At 40.9% G+C, this 22,143-nt stretch overlaps 2 protein-coding genes across 7 annotated transcripts in view; one reads left to right on the forward strand and one right to left on the reverse strand.

Moving 5' to 3' along the window:
• CEBPZOS (CEBPZ opposite strand) overlaps positions 1-13,752 on the reverse strand; it is a 33,863-nt gene extending 20,111 nt beyond the window's left edge. For 2 of the 5 annotated variants that reach the window (XM_059943595.1, XM_059943594.1), the window contains exons 1-2: positions 12,714-13,435; positions 10,300-10,574 (exon numbers count right to left, since the gene is read on the reverse strand). The gene's annotated coding sequence lies outside the window, so the exon portion shown is untranslated. The other 3 variants (XR_009506615.1, XR_009506613.1, XR_009506614.1) reach the window with 3 other exon arrangements.
• The window catches only part of EIF2AK2 (eukaryotic translation initiation factor 2 alpha kinase 2), a 38,919-nt gene continuing 30,211 nt past the window's right edge, over positions 13,436-22,143 (forward strand). For both annotated transcript variants that reach the window (XR_009506611.1, XM_059943591.1), the window contains exons 1-3: positions 13,436-13,616; positions 20,495-20,629; positions 20,983-21,103. Coding sequence is in view for 1 of the 2 variants with exons in the window: in XM_059943591.1 (XP_059799574.1) it covers positions 20,511-20,629; positions 20,983-21,103 (240 nt within the window). In the remaining variant the exon portion in view is untranslated. The remainder of the gene's footprint in view (positions 13,617-20,494; positions 20,630-20,982; positions 21,104-22,143) is intronic.

Here is a 22,143-nt window from a genome sequence, read left to right on the forward strand (position 1 = left end):
TTTATTTTTGTGTATGGTGTTAGGGAGTGTTCTAATTTCATTCTTTTACATGTAGCTGTCCGGTTTTCCCAGCACCACTTATTCAAGAGACTGTCTTTTCTCCATTGTATATCCTTGCCCCCTTTGTCATAGATTAGTTGACCATATGTGCGTGGGTTTATTTCTGGGCTTTCTATCCTGTTCCATTGATCTATATTTCTGTTTTTGTGCCACTACCATATTGTCTTGATTAATGTAGCTTTGTAGTATAGTCTGAAGTCAGGGAGCCTGATTCCTCCAGCTCCGTTTTTCTTCCTCAAGATTGCTTTGGCTATTCGCCAAAGCAATTCAGTGCAATTGCTATCAAATTGCCAGGTGTATAGGAATGCAAGAGATTTCTGTGCATTAATTTTGTATCCTGCAACTTTACCAGATTCATTGATGAGCTCTAGTAGTTTTCTGGTAGCATCTTTAGGATTTTCTATGTATAGTATCATGTCATCTGCAAACAGTGATAGTTTTACTTCTTTCCCAATTTGGATTCCTTTCATTTTTTTTTCTTCTCTGATTGCCATGGCTAGGACTTCCAAAACTATATTGAACATTAGTGGCAAGACTGGATATCCTTGTCTTGTTCCTGATCTTAGAGGAAATGTTTTCAGTTTTTCACCATTGAGAATTATGTTTGCTGTGGATTTGTCATATATGGCCTTTATTATGTTGAGGTAGTTTCCCTCTATGCCCACTTTCTGGAGAGTTTTTATCATAAATGGATGTTAAAGTTTGTCAAAAGCTTTTTCTGCATCTATTGAGATGATCATGTGGTTTTTATTCTTCAATTTGTTAATATGGTGTATCACATTGATTGATTTGTGTATATTGAAGAATCCTTGCATCGCTGGGAAAAATCCCACTTGAGCGTGCTGTATGATCCTTTTGATATGTTGGTGGATTCTGTCTGCCAGTACTTTGATGAGGATTTCTGCATCTATGTTCATCAGTAATATTGGCCTGTAATTTTCTTTTTCTGGGATACCTTTGTCCGGTTTGGGTATCAGAGTGATGGTGGCCTTGTAGAATGAGCTTGGGAGTGTTCCTTCCCCTGCAATTTTTTGGAAGAGTTTGAGAAGGACAGGTGTTAGCTCGTCTCTAAATGTTTGATAGAATTCACCTGTGAAGCCATCTGGTCCTGAACTTTTGTTGGAAGATTTTTAATCACAGTTGCAATTTCATTACTTGTGATTGGTCTGTTCATATTTTCTATTTCTTCCTGTTTCAGTCTTGGAAGTTTGTACCTTTCTAAGAATTTTTCCATTTCTTCCAGGTCGTCCATTTTATTGGTATATAGCTGCTTGTAGTAGTCTCTTATGATCCTTTGTATTTCTGTGGTGTCAGTTGTAACTTCTCCTTTTTCATTTCTAATTTTATTAATTTGACAAATCTTTATTAAGATTTTGATATGCCAAGACTTGACTCTGAGTTTAAGCACCCAATACTCTCGAAACCTCTCTTTCACCTCATGGGAAACCTGGTGTTCCTGTTCCTTGCCCATGTTTCTTCCTGTTTTACATGTACTTCAGTGTGAAGGTAAAACGAAGTGCTGCTTCTGTATTCAGGTACTTGCATTCTAAATTTTAGCTCTAATATGAAATTAAAAGTTGCACTTCCTGTTAAGGTAATTCCCAGCTTTAGTAAAAAGATCCAGATGATTTTTAAAACCAAGGAAGTCTTCTAGAACCATCTAAATTAGCATTAAAATGTTCTACAAGGTCAGTGAGACATGATTCTAGCTCCAGTGTCTCTGGAAAATGTTTTAACTCAGTGTAGTATTTTGGGTTTCGAAGTCTTTTGATATCTATAATTTATCAGAAATGTTTATTTTTCTCTTTGGGTATTTTTAAAAGTACTTTTTGCATTTTAATTGTTATTTCATCATACCCAAAGATACTTTCCTATGCAATGTGCCTTTTATTTTAAAATGGAAACGAGTGAGAAGATAAGCTTCATTTAACAGTAATTCACTTTACAGAAAATTTTCCTAAACTATATATATTTTTTCTTAACATATATCTATATCTTGTCTTTACATTGCTTACGGTTTGGCTATATCACATATTTTCATGAACATATATACGTTTATCATACGTTTATCTAGTTTTATTACAATTAACCTCCATTTTCCCCCTGGATATTTTTCTAATCTTTTTAGGAACTCTAAGATTTCTCTCATGTCTTTAAGTGAGTTTTCACCATGCAGTTTAGTGGAAATGGCACTCTATCACTTAATCAGAAAATTACCATCTGTGTGATTTTTGCACAAAGCACTTAAAACCTCAAAGCCTCTTGTTAATCTCTAAAATGGGCATTACAATATCTACCTGAGAGGACTGTTGTGAATAAATGTAAAAGCACTTCCAAAACTGAAAAGTGTAATTTGATATAAATCAAGTATTATGACTACTAATCATCACTTGGACCCATATCACTGATTTAAAAAAAAAATTTTTATGTCATTCTTTGCCCTCTTGCTTGAGTTGGGATCTCTACTAACTTTTCACAGAACAATTGGCTATAAATGTCTAAATATCATTTCATTGCTTGAAATAATGTGACCGAGCAGTGAATGACCCCTACAAGCATGGAAATAAGCAAAGCCTTAGCTCTCCCCAAACAAATAACATATACTAAAGGTCTGATTTTAAGATAAAAGCCATCACCCTGGCAGATTCAACAGGTAGCTTCATTTTTTAAATTATCAGTAGAAGTAGATTACAAAAAAAGAATAAAACACAGAGTTCTTATACTGACAAGAATTTCTCTCATAAAATATTTCTCAGATATTTAAGTGACTCTGTATTTTCAGGTTCTGTTAGGGTATTTAATTGCATGGAGTTTTGTTGGTTTAAAAAAAAAGATACAGGGGTGCCTTCAACATGGCAGAGGAGTAAGACGTGGAGATCACCTTCCTCCCCACAAATACATCAAAACTACATCTACACGTGGAACAACTCCTACAGAACACCTACTGAACGCTGGCGGAAGACCTCAGACTTCCCAAAAGGCAAGAAACTCCCCACGTACCTGGGTAGGGCAAAAGAAAAAAGGAAAAACAGAGGCAAAAGAATAGGGACAGGACCTGCACCTCTGGGAGGGAGCTGTAAAGGAGGAAAAGTTTCCACACACTAGGAAGCCCCTTCACTGGGGGAGACGGGTGGTGGGCGGGGGGGAAGCTTTGGAGCTGTGAAGGAGAGCGCAGCAACAGGGGTGCAGAGGGCAAAGCGGAGAGATTCCTGCACAGAGGATTGGTGCTGACCAATACTCACCAGCCTGAGAAGCTTGTCTGCTCACCCTCTGGGGCGGGTGGGGGCTGGGAGCTGAGGCTCGAGCTTTGGAGGTCAGATCCCAGGGAGAAGACTGGGGTTGGCTGCGTGAACACAGCCTGAAGGGGGCTAGTGCACCACAGCTGGCCGGGAAGGAGTCCGGGAAAAAGTCTGGACCTGCCTAAGAGGCAAGAGACCATTGTTTTGGGATGCGTGAGGAGAGGGGATCCAGAGCACCGCCTAAATGAGCTCCAGAGACGGGCGTGAGCCGTGGCTATCAGCGCGGACACCAGAGACGGGCATGACATGCTAAGGCTGCTGCTGCCGCCACCAAGAAGCCTGTGTGCGAGCACAGGTCACTATCCACACTTCCCCTCCCGGGAGCCTGTGCAGCCCGCCACTGCCAGGGTCCCAGGATCCAGGGACAACTTCCCTGGGAGAACACACGGTGTGCCCCAGGCTGTTGCAATGTTACACTGACCTCTGCCTCTGCAGGCTCACCCCACATTCTGTACCCCTCCCTCCCCCCGGCCTGAGTGAGCCAGAGCCCCCTAATCAGTGGCTCCTTTAACTGTGTCCTGTCTGGGCACAGAACAGACGCCCTCAGGAGACCTACACACAGAGGGGGCGCCAAATCCAAAGCTGAACCCCGGGAGCTGTGCGAACAAAGAAGAGAAAGGGAAATCTCTCCCAGCAGCCTCAGGAGCAGCAGATTAAATCTCCACAATCAACCTGATGTGCCCTGCATCTGTGGAATACCTGAAAAGACAATGAATCATCCCAAAATTGAAGCGGTGGACTTTTGGAGCAACTGTAGACATGGGGTTTGCTTTCTGCATCTAATTTGTTTCTGGTTTTATGTTTATCTTAGTTTAGTATTTAGAGCTTATTATCATTGGTAGATTTGTTTACTGATTTGGTTGCTCTCCTCCTTTTATATATATATATATTTTTTTATTTTCCTCTTTTTGTGAGTTTGTATATGTATACTTATTTGTGTGATTTTTGTCTGTATAGTTTGCTTTTGCCATTTGTCCTAGAGTTCTGACTGTCCTTTTGTTTTGTTTTGTTTTTTTTAGTATAGTTTTTAGCGCTTGTTATCATCGGTGGATTTGTTTTTTGGTTTGGTTGCTCTCTTTTTTCTTTCTCTCTTTCTTTTTCTCTTTATTGCTTTTTAATTTTTTTATTTTAATAATTTTTCCATTTTAATTATTTTATTTATTTATTTTTTATTTCTTTCTTTCCTTTTTTTTCTCTCTTTTCTTCTGAGCTGTGTGGCTGACAGGGTCTTGGTGCTCTGGCCGGGTGTCAGGCCTGAGCCTCTGAGGTGGGAGAGCAGAGATCAGGACATTGGTCACCAGAGACCTACTGGCCCCATGTAATATCAAACGGCGAAAGCTTTCCCAGAGATCTCCATCTCAACACTAAGACCCAGCTCCACTCAACGACCAGCAAGCTACAGTGCTGGACACCCTATGCCAAACAACTAGCAAGACAGGAACACAACCCAACCCATTAGCAGAGAGGCTGCCTAAAATCATAGTAAGTTCACAGACACCCCAAAACACACCACCTGACGTGGTCCTGCCCACCAGAAAGACAAGATCCAGCCTCATCCACCAGAACACAGGCACCAGTCCCCTCCACCAGGAAGCCTACACAACCCACTGAACCAACCTTACCCACTGGGAGCAGACACCAAAAACAATGAGAACTACAAACCTGCAGCCTGCGAAAAGGAGACCCCAAACACAGTAAGTTAAGCAAAATGAGAAGACAGAGAAATACACAGCAGATGAAGAAGCAAGGTAAAAACCCACCAGACCAAACAAATGAAGAGGAAATAGGCAGTCTACCTGAAAAAGAATTCAGAGTAATGATAGTAAAGATGATCCAAAATCTTGGAAATAGAATGGAGAAAATACAAGAAACGTTTAACAAGGACCTAGAAGAACTAAAGAGCAAACAAACAATGATGAACAACACAATAAATGAAATTAAAAATTCTCTAGAGGAAATCAATAGCAGAATAATTGAGGCAGAAAAACAGATAAGTGACCTGGAAGATAAAATACTAGACATAACTACCACAGAACAGGATAAAGAAAAAAGAATGAAAACAATTGAGGACAGTCTCAGAGACATCTGGGACAACATTAAACACTCCAACATCCGAATTATAGGGGTCCCAGAAGAAGAAGAGAAAAAAAAAGGGACTGAGAAAATATTTGAAGAGATTATAGTTGAAAACTTCCCTAATATGTGTAAGGAAATAGTCAATCAAGTCCAGGAAGCGCAGAGAGTCCCATACAGGATAAATCCAAGGAGAAACACGACAAGACACATATTAATCAAACTATCAAAAATTAAATACAAAAAAAAAATATTAAAAGCAGCAAAGGAAAAGCAACAATTAACATACAAGGGAATCCCCATAAGGTTAACAGCTGATCTTTCAGCAGAAACTCTGCAAGCCAGAAGGGAGCTGCAGGACATATTTAAAGTGATGAAAGAGAAAAACCTACAACCAAGATTACACTACCCATCAAGGATTTCATTCAGATTCGACAGAGAAATTAAAACCTTTATAAACAAGCAAAAGCTAAGAGAATTCAGCGCCACCAAACCAGCTTTACAACAAATGCTAAAGGAACTTCTCTAGGCAGGAAACACAAGAGAAGGAAAAGACTTACAATAACAAACCCAAAACAATTAAGAAAATGGGAATAGGAACATATATATTGATAACTACCTTAAATGTAAATGGAGTACATGCTCCAACCAAAAGACAAAGACTGGCTGAATGGATACAAAAACAAGACCTGTATACATGCTGTCTACAAGAGACCCACTTCAGACCTAGGGACACATACAGACTGAAAGTGAGGGGATGGAAAAAGATATGCCATGCAAATGGAAATCAAAAGAAAGCTGGAGGAGCAATTCTCATATCAGACAAAATAGACTTTAAAATAAAGACTATTACAAGAGACCAAGAGGGACACTACATAATGATCAAGGTATCAATCCAAGAAGAAGATATAACAATTGTAAATATTTATGCACCCAACATAGGAGCACCTCAATACATAAGGCAAATGCTAACAACCATAAACGGGGAAATCAACAGTGACACAATAATAGTAGGGGACTTTAACACCCCACTTTCACCAATGGACAGATCATCCAAAATGAAAATAAATAAGGAAACACAAGCTTTAAAGGATACATTAAACAAGATGGACTTAATTTATATTTATAGGACATTCCATCCAAAAACAACAGAATACACTTTCTTCTCAAGTGCTCATGGAACATTCTCCAGGATAGATCATATCTTGGGTCACAAATCAAGCCTTGGTAAATTTAAGAAAACTGAAATCGTATCAAGCATCTTTTCTGACCACAACACTATGAGACTAGATATCAATTACAGGAAAAAAACTGTAAAAAATACAAACACATGGAGGCTAAACAATATGCTATTAAATAACCAAGAGATCACTGAAGAAATCAAACAGGAAATCAAAAAATACCTAGAAACAAATGACAATGAAAACATGACAATCCAAAACCTATGGCATGCAGCAAAAGCAGTTCTAAGAAGGAAGTTTGTAGAAATAAAATCCTACCTCAAGAAACAAGAAAAATCTCAAATAAACAACCTAACCTTACACCTAAAGCAATTAGAGAAGGCAGAACAAAAAACCCCAAAGTTCATAGAAGGAAAGAAATCATAAAGATCAGATCAGAAATAAATGAAAAAGAAATGAAGGAAACGATAGCAAAGATCAGTAAAACTAAAAGCTGGTTCTTTGAGAAGATAAAACAAAATTGGTAAACCATTAGCCAGACACATCAAGATAAAAAGGGACAAGACTCAAATCAATAGAATTAGAAATGAAAAAGGAGAAGTAACAACTGCCACTGCAGAAATACAAAGGCTCATGAGAGATTACTACAAGCAACTATATGCCAATAAAATGGACAACCGGAAGAAATGGACAAATTCTTAGAAAAGCACAACCTTCCGAGACTGAACCAGGCAGAAATAGAAAATATAAACAGACCAATCACAAGCATTGATATTGAAACTGTGATTTAAAATCTGCCAACAAACAAAAGCCCAGTACCAGATGGCTTCATAGGAGAATTCTATCAAACATTTAGAGAAAAGCTAACACCCATCCTTCTCAAACTCTTCCAAAATATAGCAGAGGGAGGAACACTCCCAAACTCATTCTACAATGCCACCATCACCCTGATACCAAAACCAGACAAAGATGCCACAAAAAAAGAAAACTATAGGCCAGTATCACTGATGAACATAGATGCAAAAATCCTCAACAAAATACTAGCAAACAGAATCCAACAGCACATTGAAAGGATCATACACCATGATCAAGTGGGGTTTATCCCAGGAATGCAAGGATTCTTCAGTATACGCAAATCAATCAATGTGACATACCACATTAAAAAATTGAAGGAGAAAAACCATATGATCATCTCAGTAGGTGTAGAAAAAGCTTTTGACAAAATTCAACACCCATTTATGATAAAAACCCTCCAGAAAGTAGGCATAGAGGGAACTTACCTGAACATAATAAAGGGCATATATGACAAACCAACAGCCAACATTGTTCTCAGTGGTGAAAAACTAAAACCATTTCCACTAAGATCAGGAAGAAGACAAGGTTGCCCACTCTCACCACTATTATTCAACATAGTTTTGGAACTTTTAGCCACAGCAATCAGAGAAGAAAAAGAAATAAAAGGAATACAAATTGGAAAAGAAGAAGTAAAACTGTTACTGCTTGCAGATGACATGATACCATACATACAGAATCCTAAAGATGCTACCAGAAAACTACTAGAGCTAATCAATGAATTTGGTAAAGCAGCAGGATACAAACTTAATGCACAGAAATCTCTTGCATTCCTATACACTAATGATGAAAAATCTGTAAGAGAAATTAAGGAAACACTCCCATTTACCATTGCAACAAAAAGAATAAAATACCTAGGAATAAACCTACCTAAGGAGACAAAAGACCTGTATGCAGAAAATTATAAGACACTGATGAAAGAAATTAAAGATGATACAAACAGATGGAGAGATATACCATGTTCTTGGATTGGAAGAATCAACATTGTGAAAATGACTCTACTACCCAAAGCAATCTACAGATTCAATGCAATCCCTATCAAACTACCAATGGCATTTTTCACAGAACTAGAACAAAAAGTTTCACAATTTGTATGGAAACACAAAAGACCCCGAATACCCAAAGCAATCTTGAGAAAGAAAAACGGAGCTGGAGGAATCAGACTCCCTTACTTTGGACTATACTACAAAGCTACAGTAATCAAGACAATATGGTACTGGCACAAAAACAGAAATACAGATCAACAGAACAAGATAGAAAGCCCAGAGATAAACCCACACACCTATGGTCAACTAATCTATGACAAAGGAGGCAAGGATATACAATGGAGAAAAGACAGTCTCTTCAATAAGTGGTGCTGGGAAAACTGGACAGCTACATGTTAAAGAATGAAATTAGAACACTTCCTAACACCATACACAAAAATAAACTCAAAATGGATTAAAGACCTAAGTGTAAGGCCAGACACTATCAAACTCTTAGAGGAAAACATAGGCAGACCACTGTATGACATAAATCACAGCAAGATCCTTTTTGACCCACCTCCTAGAGAAAGGGAAATAAAAACAAGAAGAAACAAATTGGACCTAATGAAACTTAAAGGTTTTGCACAGCAAAGGAAACCATAAACACGACGGAAAGACAACCCTCAGAATGGGAGAAAATATATGCAAATGAAGCAACTGACAAAGGATTAATCTCCAAAATATACAAGCAGCTCAATATCAAAAACACAAACAACCCAATCTAAAAATGGGCAGAAGACCTAAATAGACATTTCTCCAAAGAAGATATACAGATTGCCAACAAACACATGAAAGGATGCTCAACACCACTAATCATTAGAGAAATGCAAATCAAAATTACAATGAGGTATCACCTCACACCAATCAGAATGGTCATCATCAAAAAATCTACAAACAATAAATGCTGGAGAGGGTGTGGAGAAAAGGGAACTCTCTTGCACTGTTGGTGGGAATGTAAATTGATACAGCCACTATGGCGAACAGTATGGAGGTTCCTTACAAAACTAAAAATAGAACTACCATATGATGCAGCAATCCCACTACTGGGCATATACCCTGAGGAAACCATAATTCAAAAAGAGTCATGTACCACAATGTTAAATGCAGCACTATTTACAATAGCCAGGACATGGAACCAACCTAAGTGTCCATCGACAGATGAATGGATAAAGAAGATGTGGCACATATATACAATGGAGTATTACTCAGCCATAAAAAGAAATGAAATTGAGTTATTTGCAGTGAGGTGGATGGATCTAGAGTCTGTCATACAGAGTGAAGTAAGTCAGAAAGAGAAAAACAAATACTGTATGTTAACACATATATATGGAATCTAAAAAAAAAAAAAAGGTTCTGAAGAACCTAGGGGCAGGACAGGAATAAAGACGCAGATGTAGAGAATGGACTCGAGGACACGGCGAGGGGGAAAGATAGCTGGGACGAAGTGAGAGAGTGGCATGGACATATATACACTACCAAATGTAAAACAGATAGCTAGTGGGAAGCAGCCGCATAGCACAGGGAGATCAGCTCGGTGTTTTGTGTCCCCCCAGAGGGATGGGATACGGAGGGTGGGAGGGAGATGCAAGAAGGAGGAGAAATGGGGATAAATGTATATGTATAGCTGATTCACTTTGTTATACAGCAGAAACTAACAGACCATTGTCAAGCAATTATACTCCAATAAAAATGTGAAAAAAAAAATGGGTTCTTTACTGACAGATATCATTATGGTAAACAAGGTATTTGGAAAGGCCAACAATAATGGTGCTGACAGAAGCACTGGAGGAAGAAAAAGCAATTCCATACCTGGAATTAATGCTTACTCCACGGAGGGCAAATCCCTGCCCACTCCATGATAGAAGGGCTCCACGTAACCCATCCACCACCCAGTGGCAGGCTGGTCTCCTTCGGTGTACGGGGTACTTGCGCTGGGAGCTCAGTGTTGGTCTTTGCTGTTGGAAGGCTGGGTGCTCAGCAGCCAGATCAACCTTGACAAGAACTCCATGTTGATGAAGTCACACATATCCATTCCTACTGCCGAAGGCTCTTCATTTGCGTTGAACAAGTAAGCACTGGGGGAGCTGGGGAAAAGGCTGACTGACATCTACAGAAGTTTTCTTGCACACCTGCTTCTCAAAAGTCTGCTCAGCAGGGGGTACCTTTGATGAATGTTCACAAGGGAACCCAATACACTCATACTCTTTGTCCATTCCAAGTGATCACCCACATCCTTTTCCCTAGACCTCCTTATCATCAACCCTCTGATCTTGCTCTTTCCAAATCTCTGAATATCCAGGTAAATTGCTAGCTACTGGTACTGTCCAGGCCACTAGCTTTATCGCCTTCCAAGTGACAACTAAATATAGTTCCACCTGCTCAAAGTTCCACTCACTGGGAAGATTTTCCTTTTTCCCAGTATCTTTTAGGGCTACCTCCCTGTAGGGCTGTCAGAATACATCAGTCCACTTCCAATTAATGCCAGTATATTGTGCTTCAACTGAATTTTTATTTCTAAGTCACCTGTTCACAAGGAACTCCCCATGAGACCAGGGATGTGGGTTGATAGAGTGGGAGTGAGTGCCATGGGGGTCTCATATATCTGCTCATGTAACACACCTGTGGGCTGCCATCTATTTCAGTACTAGAAACTCCAGGACCAGTTTACCACCACTAAAGATCTCTGGTGAGCAAACCTTTCTGACTACTGCTCTGACCCCGTTGCCCTTTTTTTTGGAGGGACGGGTGGAGTTAAGTGTTGCCACATGGCCTTTGCCACTCTGGGAGCCATAATCCCCATTGAAATCAGGTAGTTTTTCAATGGCAACATCTCCCATCAACATTCCCCAGGCACAGTGGACAGCCAATACAGAGCTTTTCAAAGATGAAACTATATTTCTCAATGCCTGGTGAAGGAGGGTCCTTTGGATATTCTTATGGGGCATGGTTAGAAAGTGGAGGAATAGGTTGCATATGATTAATCTACTCTAATATTCCTGACTCCTTAAGTATTTTTGATTTCTTCATCTGTATTACTTGGCATCACAATTTCAATTAATGTGGGCCACCACTGAGCCCAGGTTATAGTAAGCCAACTAAACAAACTCTTAGAACCATTCCCAGCTGCTGGAGCCAGCACACTGAGTGCATAATCTAAACTACGTTCCGTTTTTCATGTCACCTTTAGAAGCATATCCATGCACTTTTCTTGGGTTTCTGCTGATAAAAATTAGCAAAATCTTGTAATTCTTTCATTATGTAAACTATATCCTCTGGATCAGATCTTGTCTGTATCCTCTTGGGGCATTCTAGCACCTGATTCTAGTTCTAGGAGTGAAGACATGAGGGAGGAATGGGGCGTTTGGAAATTTCAGCATGTCCTCGCAAGGCGACTAATTCAGGCTCTTCAAGCCAGACTTATCCTACAAGGATGGAAGGACTGTGGTGACTCAGCAGAATTTGGGAGGGCAGTGGACTCATTCAAATCCACCCAAATTCCCAGGTCCTCATTCTTTCCCTGTCAATAGCCTCAGTGTTCCTAGAAGAGACTTGGTGAGGCTGCAAATTAAAGTTATATAGAAATTCGGCTACCTGCAGCACTGGACTCTGTAGCTAATTTCTGCTCCATCAGCCCTGAGACTACATGAAGTAAGAGGTTCTTCTGGGGCAGTCATAAAAGCTTGTGTCCTCTGACCATGCTTGAGCTTGTCATTTTCTTTCTTTAAGCTCTTTTGGACAGCTCAGGGGCTTCAAAAAGTCAGAAAATATGTCATTGCTACTGCCATTGCCTCTGAAACAACCACCCCACACCCATGAAGCTGGGAAATGGACTCCTGCAAACGGCCACTACAGTTGGAGATTTCTTGTCATCTCAAAGGGCCACAGAAAGATGTCTCTGCCTCCTGTCTGCCTTCTAAACCTCCCACCAGTGCTTCATATTTGGGGAACTTAAATCAAGGAAAATATAGTGTTTAGCCATTGATACCCTGCAATATGGGGGTGGGGGGGTTGTGTGTGCAGAAGAGACGTGGGAAAGGATGCCTGGAGCCAATGGTCAATATGTAATGTGTACCTGAGGTCCATCGTGGAACTGCCTCTCTCCCTCACCCTCACTAGGATGTTGAGCTACAGGATCCTGGTCCTAATGCTAGCTCCCCTGCTCACCAGCTCTTACTTCTCTGTGCCTCAGGCCTCAGTTTTCTCATCTGTTAAATGGCACCTACCTTGCAGTATTGTTGTGAGGTTCAGTCTTCAGCACTCCTCAGTCACTGTGTCAAGGTGCCAGTATTACTCTGGGAGTGTGTCATAGTCCCTTAGGTGAGTAGGATTTCTTATAAATCTGGGACTACTGGTAAGGACTTTGGTGGTAAACTCCAGGAGGTCCCGAAGGCAGCAGGTAGCTCTCCTAACTGCTGGATTGGCTGGTACTTGATACAGCAGCTGGCAAGTACCTGTTGAAAGAATGGATGGATGGGTGCAAACAGATAGCAAGGGAAATTATGCCCCCAGGCCTCTTCACCCCCAGCCTGGTTAACGTGAGGAGAAGGAGGAGGGCAAAGGAATGGTGGTTATGGGCAAAGGAATCCTGGCTTTGCCCTGGGAGAGTTAATTTACTCAGTTTTCTTCCATTAATAAAATGGAGCTGATGATATCCAGCCCCCCCAACCCCATCCCAAATATTTGTGTTGAAGAGGAAACTGGAGCGTTGATCACAGAGCGCCTGCCACGTCGCGGGCCTCGGAGACCTAGATGTCCTCCCCACCTCCCGGAGTACCCTGCCCGCACCGGGGCCGGGAACAGCCCCGGAAGCCGGGGTGGGGCTGCAGGGTCTTGGACGTGCCCGGTCCGCCCCGCGGTACCCCCCGCGCGGACTCGGGGTGGAGGCGCCAGTTTCCCGCGATCGCTGAGCCTGTGCGGACGTGTGCGAACCGGTGTGGACCCGCGTGGGAGGGCGGGAGGAAGGCGGAGAGGAAGGAAGGCGGAGTCCGCGGGGAAAACGAAACCGAGAGCGACCTGCCCAGACCCCGCCGAGCTTCCGCGGACAGCAGCGGTGCGGGTGAGCGGCGAGGGGCCGGCAGCCACCGAGGCGCGCGCATCCCGCGTCCCCAGCCCGGGACTGGACTCTGGTAAGATGCCCCTGACCCCTGCGCCGCCGCCTCGAGAACGCTGTCCGAGGCCCTCAGCCGAGGTGCGGAGCCCTTGCTGGATCCGGGGAAAGGATCGTGCAGCGCGGTGGGCGCTGAAAGTCATTTTCTTCCCGCGAAGAATTCTTAACAGAGCAAGCGACTACTAGCTCTGGTCCGGGACCGGGGCGGGGGCAACTAGTGGAAAGCGGAAAAGCCCTATGGCTTGACAGATAGATGGGAAATACGGGGGCCTGAATTGCCCAAAACATTGACTAAAAAAATCCCCAGCCAAAAATCTCTTGCCTGGGTCGTTGCAATTGTTTCCCAATTGCCCATCTTTAGCCCCCGCCCCAACTCTGTCCCCCGCCCCCCCCCCACCTTTTCTCAACACCGTAGCCGCCCGAGGACCTTTAAGGCAGAAAAGGACACTCCCCAACCCCGCCCCCCAATAGCTTCATCAGAATCCTGTAAGAGGTTATTGGCCTACTGGCAAGGCCGCCTGCTCCCTGTGTTCTGACCACACAGGCCTCGTGGCTGTTCTTGGGGCAGAGCCAAGCACTGTCGCTGCCTCTGGGCCTTTGCACTGCTTGTTTCTTCCTGGAAAGCTCTTCCCCCAGATACAATATCACTGTATCAGAGCAGCCTTCCCTGAACAACCTGCATGTAAGAAACCCCACTCTTCCCTTGCTGTCCCCCCTACTCTGCTTTAGTTTTCAACGTAGTACTTATCACCTTGTGACATTTTTTATGGGTTTGTCCATTTTCCTCCACTAGTAAGTTCACAAGAGTAGGGTTTTGTTCGCCGGTATAACCCAGTATGTAATAGGTATTCATTAAATCTTTGTTTTTGATTCATAAATTCTCTTTTGAATTCCAGAATATGAGACTTCCTATTGCCTGTGATTTCTTTAGTACTAAAAATGCCTTGCCAGATGGAAGCTAAAAGACAGACTCCCTGCTGCCACTTAGGAACTTAGAATCTTGGGCAGTTTATGCTCTTGTTCTTCTGTTTGCTTATTTGAACCTGAAGATCCTTAACACTGGATCTATAGTTTATTCATTCAATTCATCAGATATTAGTTGAATGCACGTTGTTTGCCAAGCTTTGCACAGGCCCTTTGACGGGGCTGGGTCCACAGGGGCTTACAGTCTGCCCTAAGGGTATCAAGGCACAGCCAAAGTAACTTCTGGGCATGAGTAAGATGGACACATAATATTTATTAGTAATTATGATGGAGATTTCTTTTAGGGAGATGGTAACATAGTATTAAAATAATATTTATTAAAAACAGTTGAAAAGAAACGCCTGTTTCTTTTTTTCCAAACTTATAAGTACTTTTTCAAACCTGCCAATTTAACATCTTATTTGTTTACACATATATTTCACTTAAATTCAACTTGGCTTGTCATTCTGAAGATCAGCAGTTACTTAAAGTTAAAAGTGTTGAGGATTTAGGGTATTTCGATAGGACTTCAGGTTAAATAATTGCTAAGGACTCTTCCATAACTACTGTTCTGAGATCTATGACCTCCTCCAGTCAGATGTATGGTCTCATAGGTGTGACTAAACTAAATGACACTTTGGTTCCTGAAAATAATGGTACAGCTACAGATCCTTATCTGAAACCCTTGGGCCAGGTATGTTGTGGTACTCAGAGATTATTGGATTTTAGAAAGGCAAGGCAGTATAAATCCTATCTATTTGTAATGTTCTCAGTAGGGTTTGGGGGCAACACTCTATCATAAAACATATTTCTGCAGTGAAAGGTATAAGTCGACAGCAGAGTATGATTAAGACTCTAAATAGCTCATGTCAGTTCAGGTCTAGATGGGGGGCTACACACCCACCAAAAACAAAACAAATGAAAACAAAGTAAACCTCAGTTTTCAGTGCTTTTGGATTTTGGAATTGTAGACCAGAAGCTGTGTTTATTGAGGGCCAGTGGTGTGGGAGACCCTGCTGGATGCTTTTTGTCTGATTTACTCCTCACAACAACCTGTGAATCAGGTGTTTTCATTTCTGTTTTCGGGTCATGAATCAAAGGTTCAAAGAGGTGCCTCGCCCAGATGTATGTGGCTTTAAAGCATAGCCCTCTCCACAACACTAAGCGGTGATGTGAAGACAGCACCTTTGCTCAGATCTCATCCCTTCCAGCCACCAGCATTGCTCACCCAAACCACTGCAGCAGCCCCAACTTGGTCTCCTGACTTCTACTCATGCCCCACTCATCTTTTCTGCACCCACCCCTCATACTCTGTTCTTTACATAGCATTAGAGTGATCATTAAAAACATAAATCCAACCACATCACCCCTCTGCTGAGAACCCTCCAATAGCTTCCCACTACAATTAGAATAACTTCCACAATCCTGACCTTGGCCTTCAAGGTCTATGTGCTGTGGCACCTGCCTACCTCTCAGACTCATTTCCCACCATTTCCCCTCGTTCACTGTGCAGCAATCTCCTTGACCTTTTTGCCATCCCTCCAAAAGCTGTGCTGGTGCCTGCCTCCAGGCTTCCTCTGCCTGAGATGCTCTTCCCCCATATCTAAGTATGGTGGACTTTCTCATCATCCAGGCTTGATTTAAATATTGCCTCCTAAGAAGGGTCTTCCCTGAACACTGTATCTAAAACCACCTAACTCATATCTCTGCCCCCACCTATTAACGCCCTTCTATCTCACAGCCCTATTTCATTTCATTGTAGCACTTCCAGCCAACTGTTATCCCCTCCTGTTATTTGTTTCTGGACTAGGTCATCTTCTTTCTTTCTTCAGTGGAATGCAGGTAGGGGCTTGATTTGTCTTGTACACATCTGTATACCCAGCATCAGAACAGTGCCTGACACTTACTAAACATTTACCGAATGAATGAAGAAAGGATGCAAAGAAAACAGCAGATGAAGAAAAGGGAGACGGTGAGGAGGTTTAAAGTGGAGTACTTAATTTTAATGACTCATTCTGTCATTTACCTATATACTGTCCAAGTGTTCGTCATTTACCACTTGTCACGGGACGTCAGTTATACAAAGATGAGTAAGACATAGAACTGGCTCCCCACAGAGCCTACCAACTGGTTTAAAAAGCAGTTTTTAAACTATGATGGAAGCTGAGCAAGGTGGGTGGCAGGCCCATGGAGGGGTACTAGCTGCTCTCTCAGCATCAAAGAAGGATGTATTGATGAGTGGGAATTTCCTGGTAGATAGAGGATGCAGCTATTGCATTCCAAACAGAGAGAAAAGCATGTGACAAGTCATGGAGGTAAGGGAGAGCTGCAGATATTTTGGTATTCATTTATTCACTATTAAGCACCTATTATAAGCCTGTCCCTTCCCGCTTATAGCTCATGGTCTCTTTTGGAAGACAGTCGGTTAAATTAGCAATTGTAATAAAGGAGACAAGGGCTATGATAGAGCATCAAACCAGGACCTCTTCTAGGGTGTCTGGGAGGTAACATTTGAGCTGAGATCTATAGGAAGCAGGAGTTAACCAGGCAAAGCAGCATAACGGGTAGAGTCCAGAGCACTTCAGGAGGGAGCATGTTGGACAGAAGCAGTTGGGAGCCAGGAAGGAGTCAGTGGGGGAGGCATTCTTTTGAGAACTATCTCTGTGTAGGTGGAATTTAAAGCCACAGGCCTCAAGGGGATCATCAGGGGAGTGAGTGTAAGTAGAGCAGAGAGGAGATCTGAGACCTGGACCCTGAGACACTACAATATTTAAAAGAAAGGATGATGAAGAGGAACAAGGAAAGGAGACAGAGAAGGAATATCTTGTGAGGAAGGAGAGAAACCTGGAGAGGGTGGCATCTTGGGTGTCCAAGCAAAGGGATAAGGAGGGAGAAAGGAATGAGCAGCCATGTCACATGCTGGTTATGTGTCAAGTAGACAGGGGCTGAGAACTGACTACTGACTACTAATTTTAGAGATGGGGAAGCCATCGGTAGCCTTGACAAGAACAATTTTGGTGGTTTGTGGGGGCTGCATGATTGAATTGATGTTTTAAAAAGATTATGATGTGACTCTTTTAAAAAATGGAAAATAACAGCTGTTGGTGAGGATGTGGAGAAATTGGAACCCTTGCGCACTGCTGGTGGAAATACAAAATGGTGCAGCCACTGTGGAAAATAATTTGGCAATTCCTCATAAAGTTAAACATAGAATTACCATCTGATTCAGCAATTCCACTTCCAGGTATATACTCAAAAGATTTGAAAGTAGGGATTTGAACAGATATTTGTACAACAATGTTCATATCAGCATTACACACAATAGCCAAAAGGTTGAAATAACTCAAGTGTTCATCAACAGATGACTGGATAAACAAAATGTGGGATATTCATACAGTGGAATATTATTCAGCCTGAAAAAAGGAAGGAAATTCTGATACGTGCTACAACATGAATGAACCTTGAAGACATTAGCTAAGTGAAATAACCAGACACAAAAGGACAAATATTGTATGATGCCACTTATATGAGGTACCTAGAATAGGCAAATTCATAGGCATAGAAAATAGAATGGTGGTTACCAGGGGCTGAGGGGGAAGGGAAATATTTATTGTCTAATGGGTATAGACTTTCTGTTTGGGGAGATGAAAAGAGTTTTGGAGATGGATGTCGATGGTGGCCTTACAACATCGTGAAAATGCTTTTTGCCCATGAATTGTACACTTAAAAATGGTAAAAAAGGTAAACTTCATGTTATGTATATTTTACAACAATGAAAACAAAGTTTAAAAAAATCGTGAGGGCTACAGGGTAGAGAAGGAATTGCAGCGGCTGTGAGGAATTGGTTCTGAGGTTCTTGTAGCAGTCCAGGAGTGAGATGGTGATGGCTTGAACCAGGATGGTGGCTATAGACGTCATTGAGAAGTAGAAGGATTTGGAGGACAGGACTTAGGTATAGATCAGAAGGTAGGGAAAGGACATGTCAAGGATGCCTCCCAGGTTCACGGCTTTCAGACATGGATGCACAGTGGAGTCATTTTCTGAGAAAGGAAACTCCAAGCCAGCTTGAGGGAAGATTAAAAATGCAATTTTGGATCTTTTGAGTTTAAAAGTCATTCAAGTTGTCCAAGTAGAGAGGTTGGATAGAGAGATCTGAAACTCAGAAAGAGGTTCATAAATTATGTATAAACTTTGGAGTTAATGACAAATAGATGATCTTTGAAATCATGGTCATGAGAGAAATTACCTTGAGGAGAAAGTATAGAGTGAAGAGAATAGCGTCTTTGGGTCAAGCCTTGGGGGAACTCCAGCACTTAAAGGCTGTGAAGATTAAGGAGTGTTAGAAAGAGTGACCATGGAAGAAGGAAAATCGAAAGAGCTTTCTAATAAGAAACGAGAGGTCAACAGGGTCCGCTTTCTGCCTATGGATTTACCTATTCTGGATGTTCCACATAAATGGAATCATACACTATGTGACCTTTTATGTCTGACTTCTTTCATTTAGCATGTTTTTGACAGGTAGCTCTGTAGTAGCATGTTTCAATACTTTATTCTTTTTATGGCTGAATAAGATCCCATGTGTGGATATAGAGCACTTTGTTTACCCTTCATCAGTTGATAGCTATTTGATTTGTTTCCACTTCTGGGCTATTGTGAATAGTGCTGCTATGAATATTCCTGCATAAGTATTTCAAAACCTGTTTTTCAATTCTTTGGGTATACACCAAAGGGGTGAAATTGATGGGTCATATGGTAATTCCAAGTTTAACTTTTTTGAGGAACCACCAAATTCTTTTCCATAGTGGCTGCACTACTTTACATGCCCATCGGCAATGTATGAGGTTTCCAGTTTCTCTGTACCCTCACCAACACATTTATTTACTGTATTATTATTATTATTATTACCAGCCTAGTGGGTGTGAAGTAGTATCTAGTTGTGGTTTTGATTTGCATTTGTCTAATAAGTAATGATATTGAACATCTTTTCATGTGCTTGTTGGCCATTTGTATGTCTTCTTTGGAGAAATGTCTGTTCAAGTCCTTTGCCTATTTTTAATTTTTTAACTCTTTTTGTTGTTGAGTTGTAAAAGTTCTTTATATGTTCTGGATCCTAGGTCTTTATCAAATATATTATTTATAAAAATCCCTTTCTGTAGATTGTCTTTTCATTTTCTTCGTAGTGTCCTTTGATATATAAACATTTTTAATTTTGATGAGGCCCAATTTATCTATGTATTCTTTTGTTGCTGTGCTTTTGCTGTCATATCTAAGATTCTATTGCCAAATCTAAGGTTATGAAGATTCACCCTTATGTTTCCTTCTAAAGTTTTATAGCTTTGGCTCTTATATTTAGATTCTATATTCTTTAGATTTTGTTTGTAATTTAAGTCATTGCTACTATCTTGGTCCAGTGAGAACCATAAACAGGGGCATAATTTGCCTGCCAAGTAAATTGTCCTAAAACTGACTTCTGACAATTTCAAAGGGGGGATTTTTGGGGATTTCATAGAAGAATCAATGTCCATACAGCTAAATCCTTCATGATTTCATAAAGTTTATATATACTCTCAACCTTTTTCTTCTCAACATAAATAATTATAATTCTACTCCTGCAGGCTTTTAACTTCTCAAGCAGGTGGACAAACTTACACTTGACACTCAGTGGAGGCAGAAAGAAAAGTTACAGAGAAGGACCTCCAGACTTTTGGGCCAGTTGAGTTTTGAAAGTAGAAGATCTTGGAGAAATTAGCTTGATTGTGTAGTCCTTGAGAGAGAAAGAAAGATTTTGTAATAAGTTTTCTCTGGATTTATGTGGGACTGAGATGAGTTATATAAAGGAGATTCATCCTGTTTTGTCTCTTAAACTAGACTGGGAAAATTAGATTAAATATGTTCTGAGTGTATCACCTCTTTCAAACATCTCTTTTATTGTAGGTTACTGTAGGAAAAAATGGCCAGTGGTCGTTCACCATGTTTCTATATAGAAGAACTTAATAAGTACCAGCAAAAGAACAGTGCAGTACTTAAGTATCGTGAACTGTCTAAGACAGGACCTCCACATAACTTAAGGTAAGTTGCTATAAAAAATGGTATATCCCTAGAAAATATAAACTGGGAGAATGGCAGCTCTGGCACAATTTTGAAGTCAATTCTTTAGCTTGAGAGCAAAGTTGCCAGAGAGTACTGTCTTCCTGATGTAAAGTGGTAACTTCAGAGGACTCCAGAGAAAAAAGAGGGTTTAAGCCTTTCCATGCTTCAAGATGATATGCTATTTTGCTGTTTGGGGGTGACTGCTTGAATTCTATGTGGAACATAGGTTAAAATTTTCAAAGGTAGTCATAGGAAGCAGTGATGATCAGAACACTTGTTGTTAGATAATGCATGAATTTTATAATATTTTGTGAATTTTTCTTTGTAATTAGGTTTACCTATCAAGTTACAATAGATGGCAAAGAATTTCCAAAGGCTGAAGGTAGATCAAAGAAGGAAGCCAAAAATGCTGCAGCCAAATTAGCTTTTGAAATAATTAGTAAAGAACAGAAGGTGAGTAATTACCTTTTTTTTCCCTAGTGAAAGGGAACTCAGAAATATCTATGGTATTTTTCTCTGTGAGAAAATACTCACATGCAGAATAAAGCAATTTACAACTTCTTTTGCTTTCAAAGTTTAGTTCAGTCTTTTTCCTGGCCCCATTTCTGTAGAACCCTGAATGAGAGGTACACCTAGGGAAGAGTGGGCAAAATGGGACAATACTATTTAGAGTGCCAACAACAGTGACATACTCTAAGGAAACAGTGAGAAATGAGCTAACAGGTTCTGGAAGGAGCTCCTCCACCTAATTGAGGGAATGCAGCGAAAAAGGACAGAGATAGTAGTGACCATGAGGAGAATGATCTATATGGAGGGCAGATGATGAAGAACCAACATATGTATAATTGGTATGCCTGAAGATGAGAACAGAGTAACTAGTACAGAAAAAGCTATCTGAAGAGACTTCAGTAGAAAACATTTCTGAAATAAAGAAAGACCTGGCTGCAGGTTAAAACAACTCAGCAACTCAACAGATACAGAAAAATACAGAATCACCAAGAACAACATCAGCCCTTGTGAAAGTACTGAGCTCCAGGGATGAAGAAAGAAACCTATGAGCATCTAGGCAGAAAAAAATTATATAAAATGTAAAAATGAGAAAAAAATATCATGCTGTTCACAGCACCATTAAAAACCAGGAGACATTGGAGCGGCAGCTGTAAAATGAGACAAGAAGTCATTTTACATGTGGGACTAAAGTGTATCATTCTCAGATTTTGAAAATCTTGAAAAATTTTAGTATTCAAGATATTTTCTTGAAAAATCTTACTTGAAGGAACTTCCCTGGCCGTCCAGTGGTTAAGACTCTGTGCTTCCACAGCAGGGGGCACAGGCTCAATCCCTGGTCTGAGAACTAACATCCCTCATGCCATGTGCTGCAGCCAAAAAGAAAAGAAAAAAAAAAAATTTTTTTTAATTAAAAAAAAATCTAACTTAAAGATGTCACCCTTCTAATCAAAATTGATCAAAATAAATCAGGCAAAAACCACAAA

This window comes from Balaenoptera ricei, chromosome 13, assembly GCF_028023285.1.
Source record: "Balaenoptera ricei isolate mBalRic1 chromosome 13, mBalRic1.hap2, whole genome shotgun sequence".
NCBI lineage: Eukaryota > Metazoa > Chordata > Mammalia > Artiodactyla > Balaenopteridae > Balaenoptera > Balaenoptera ricei.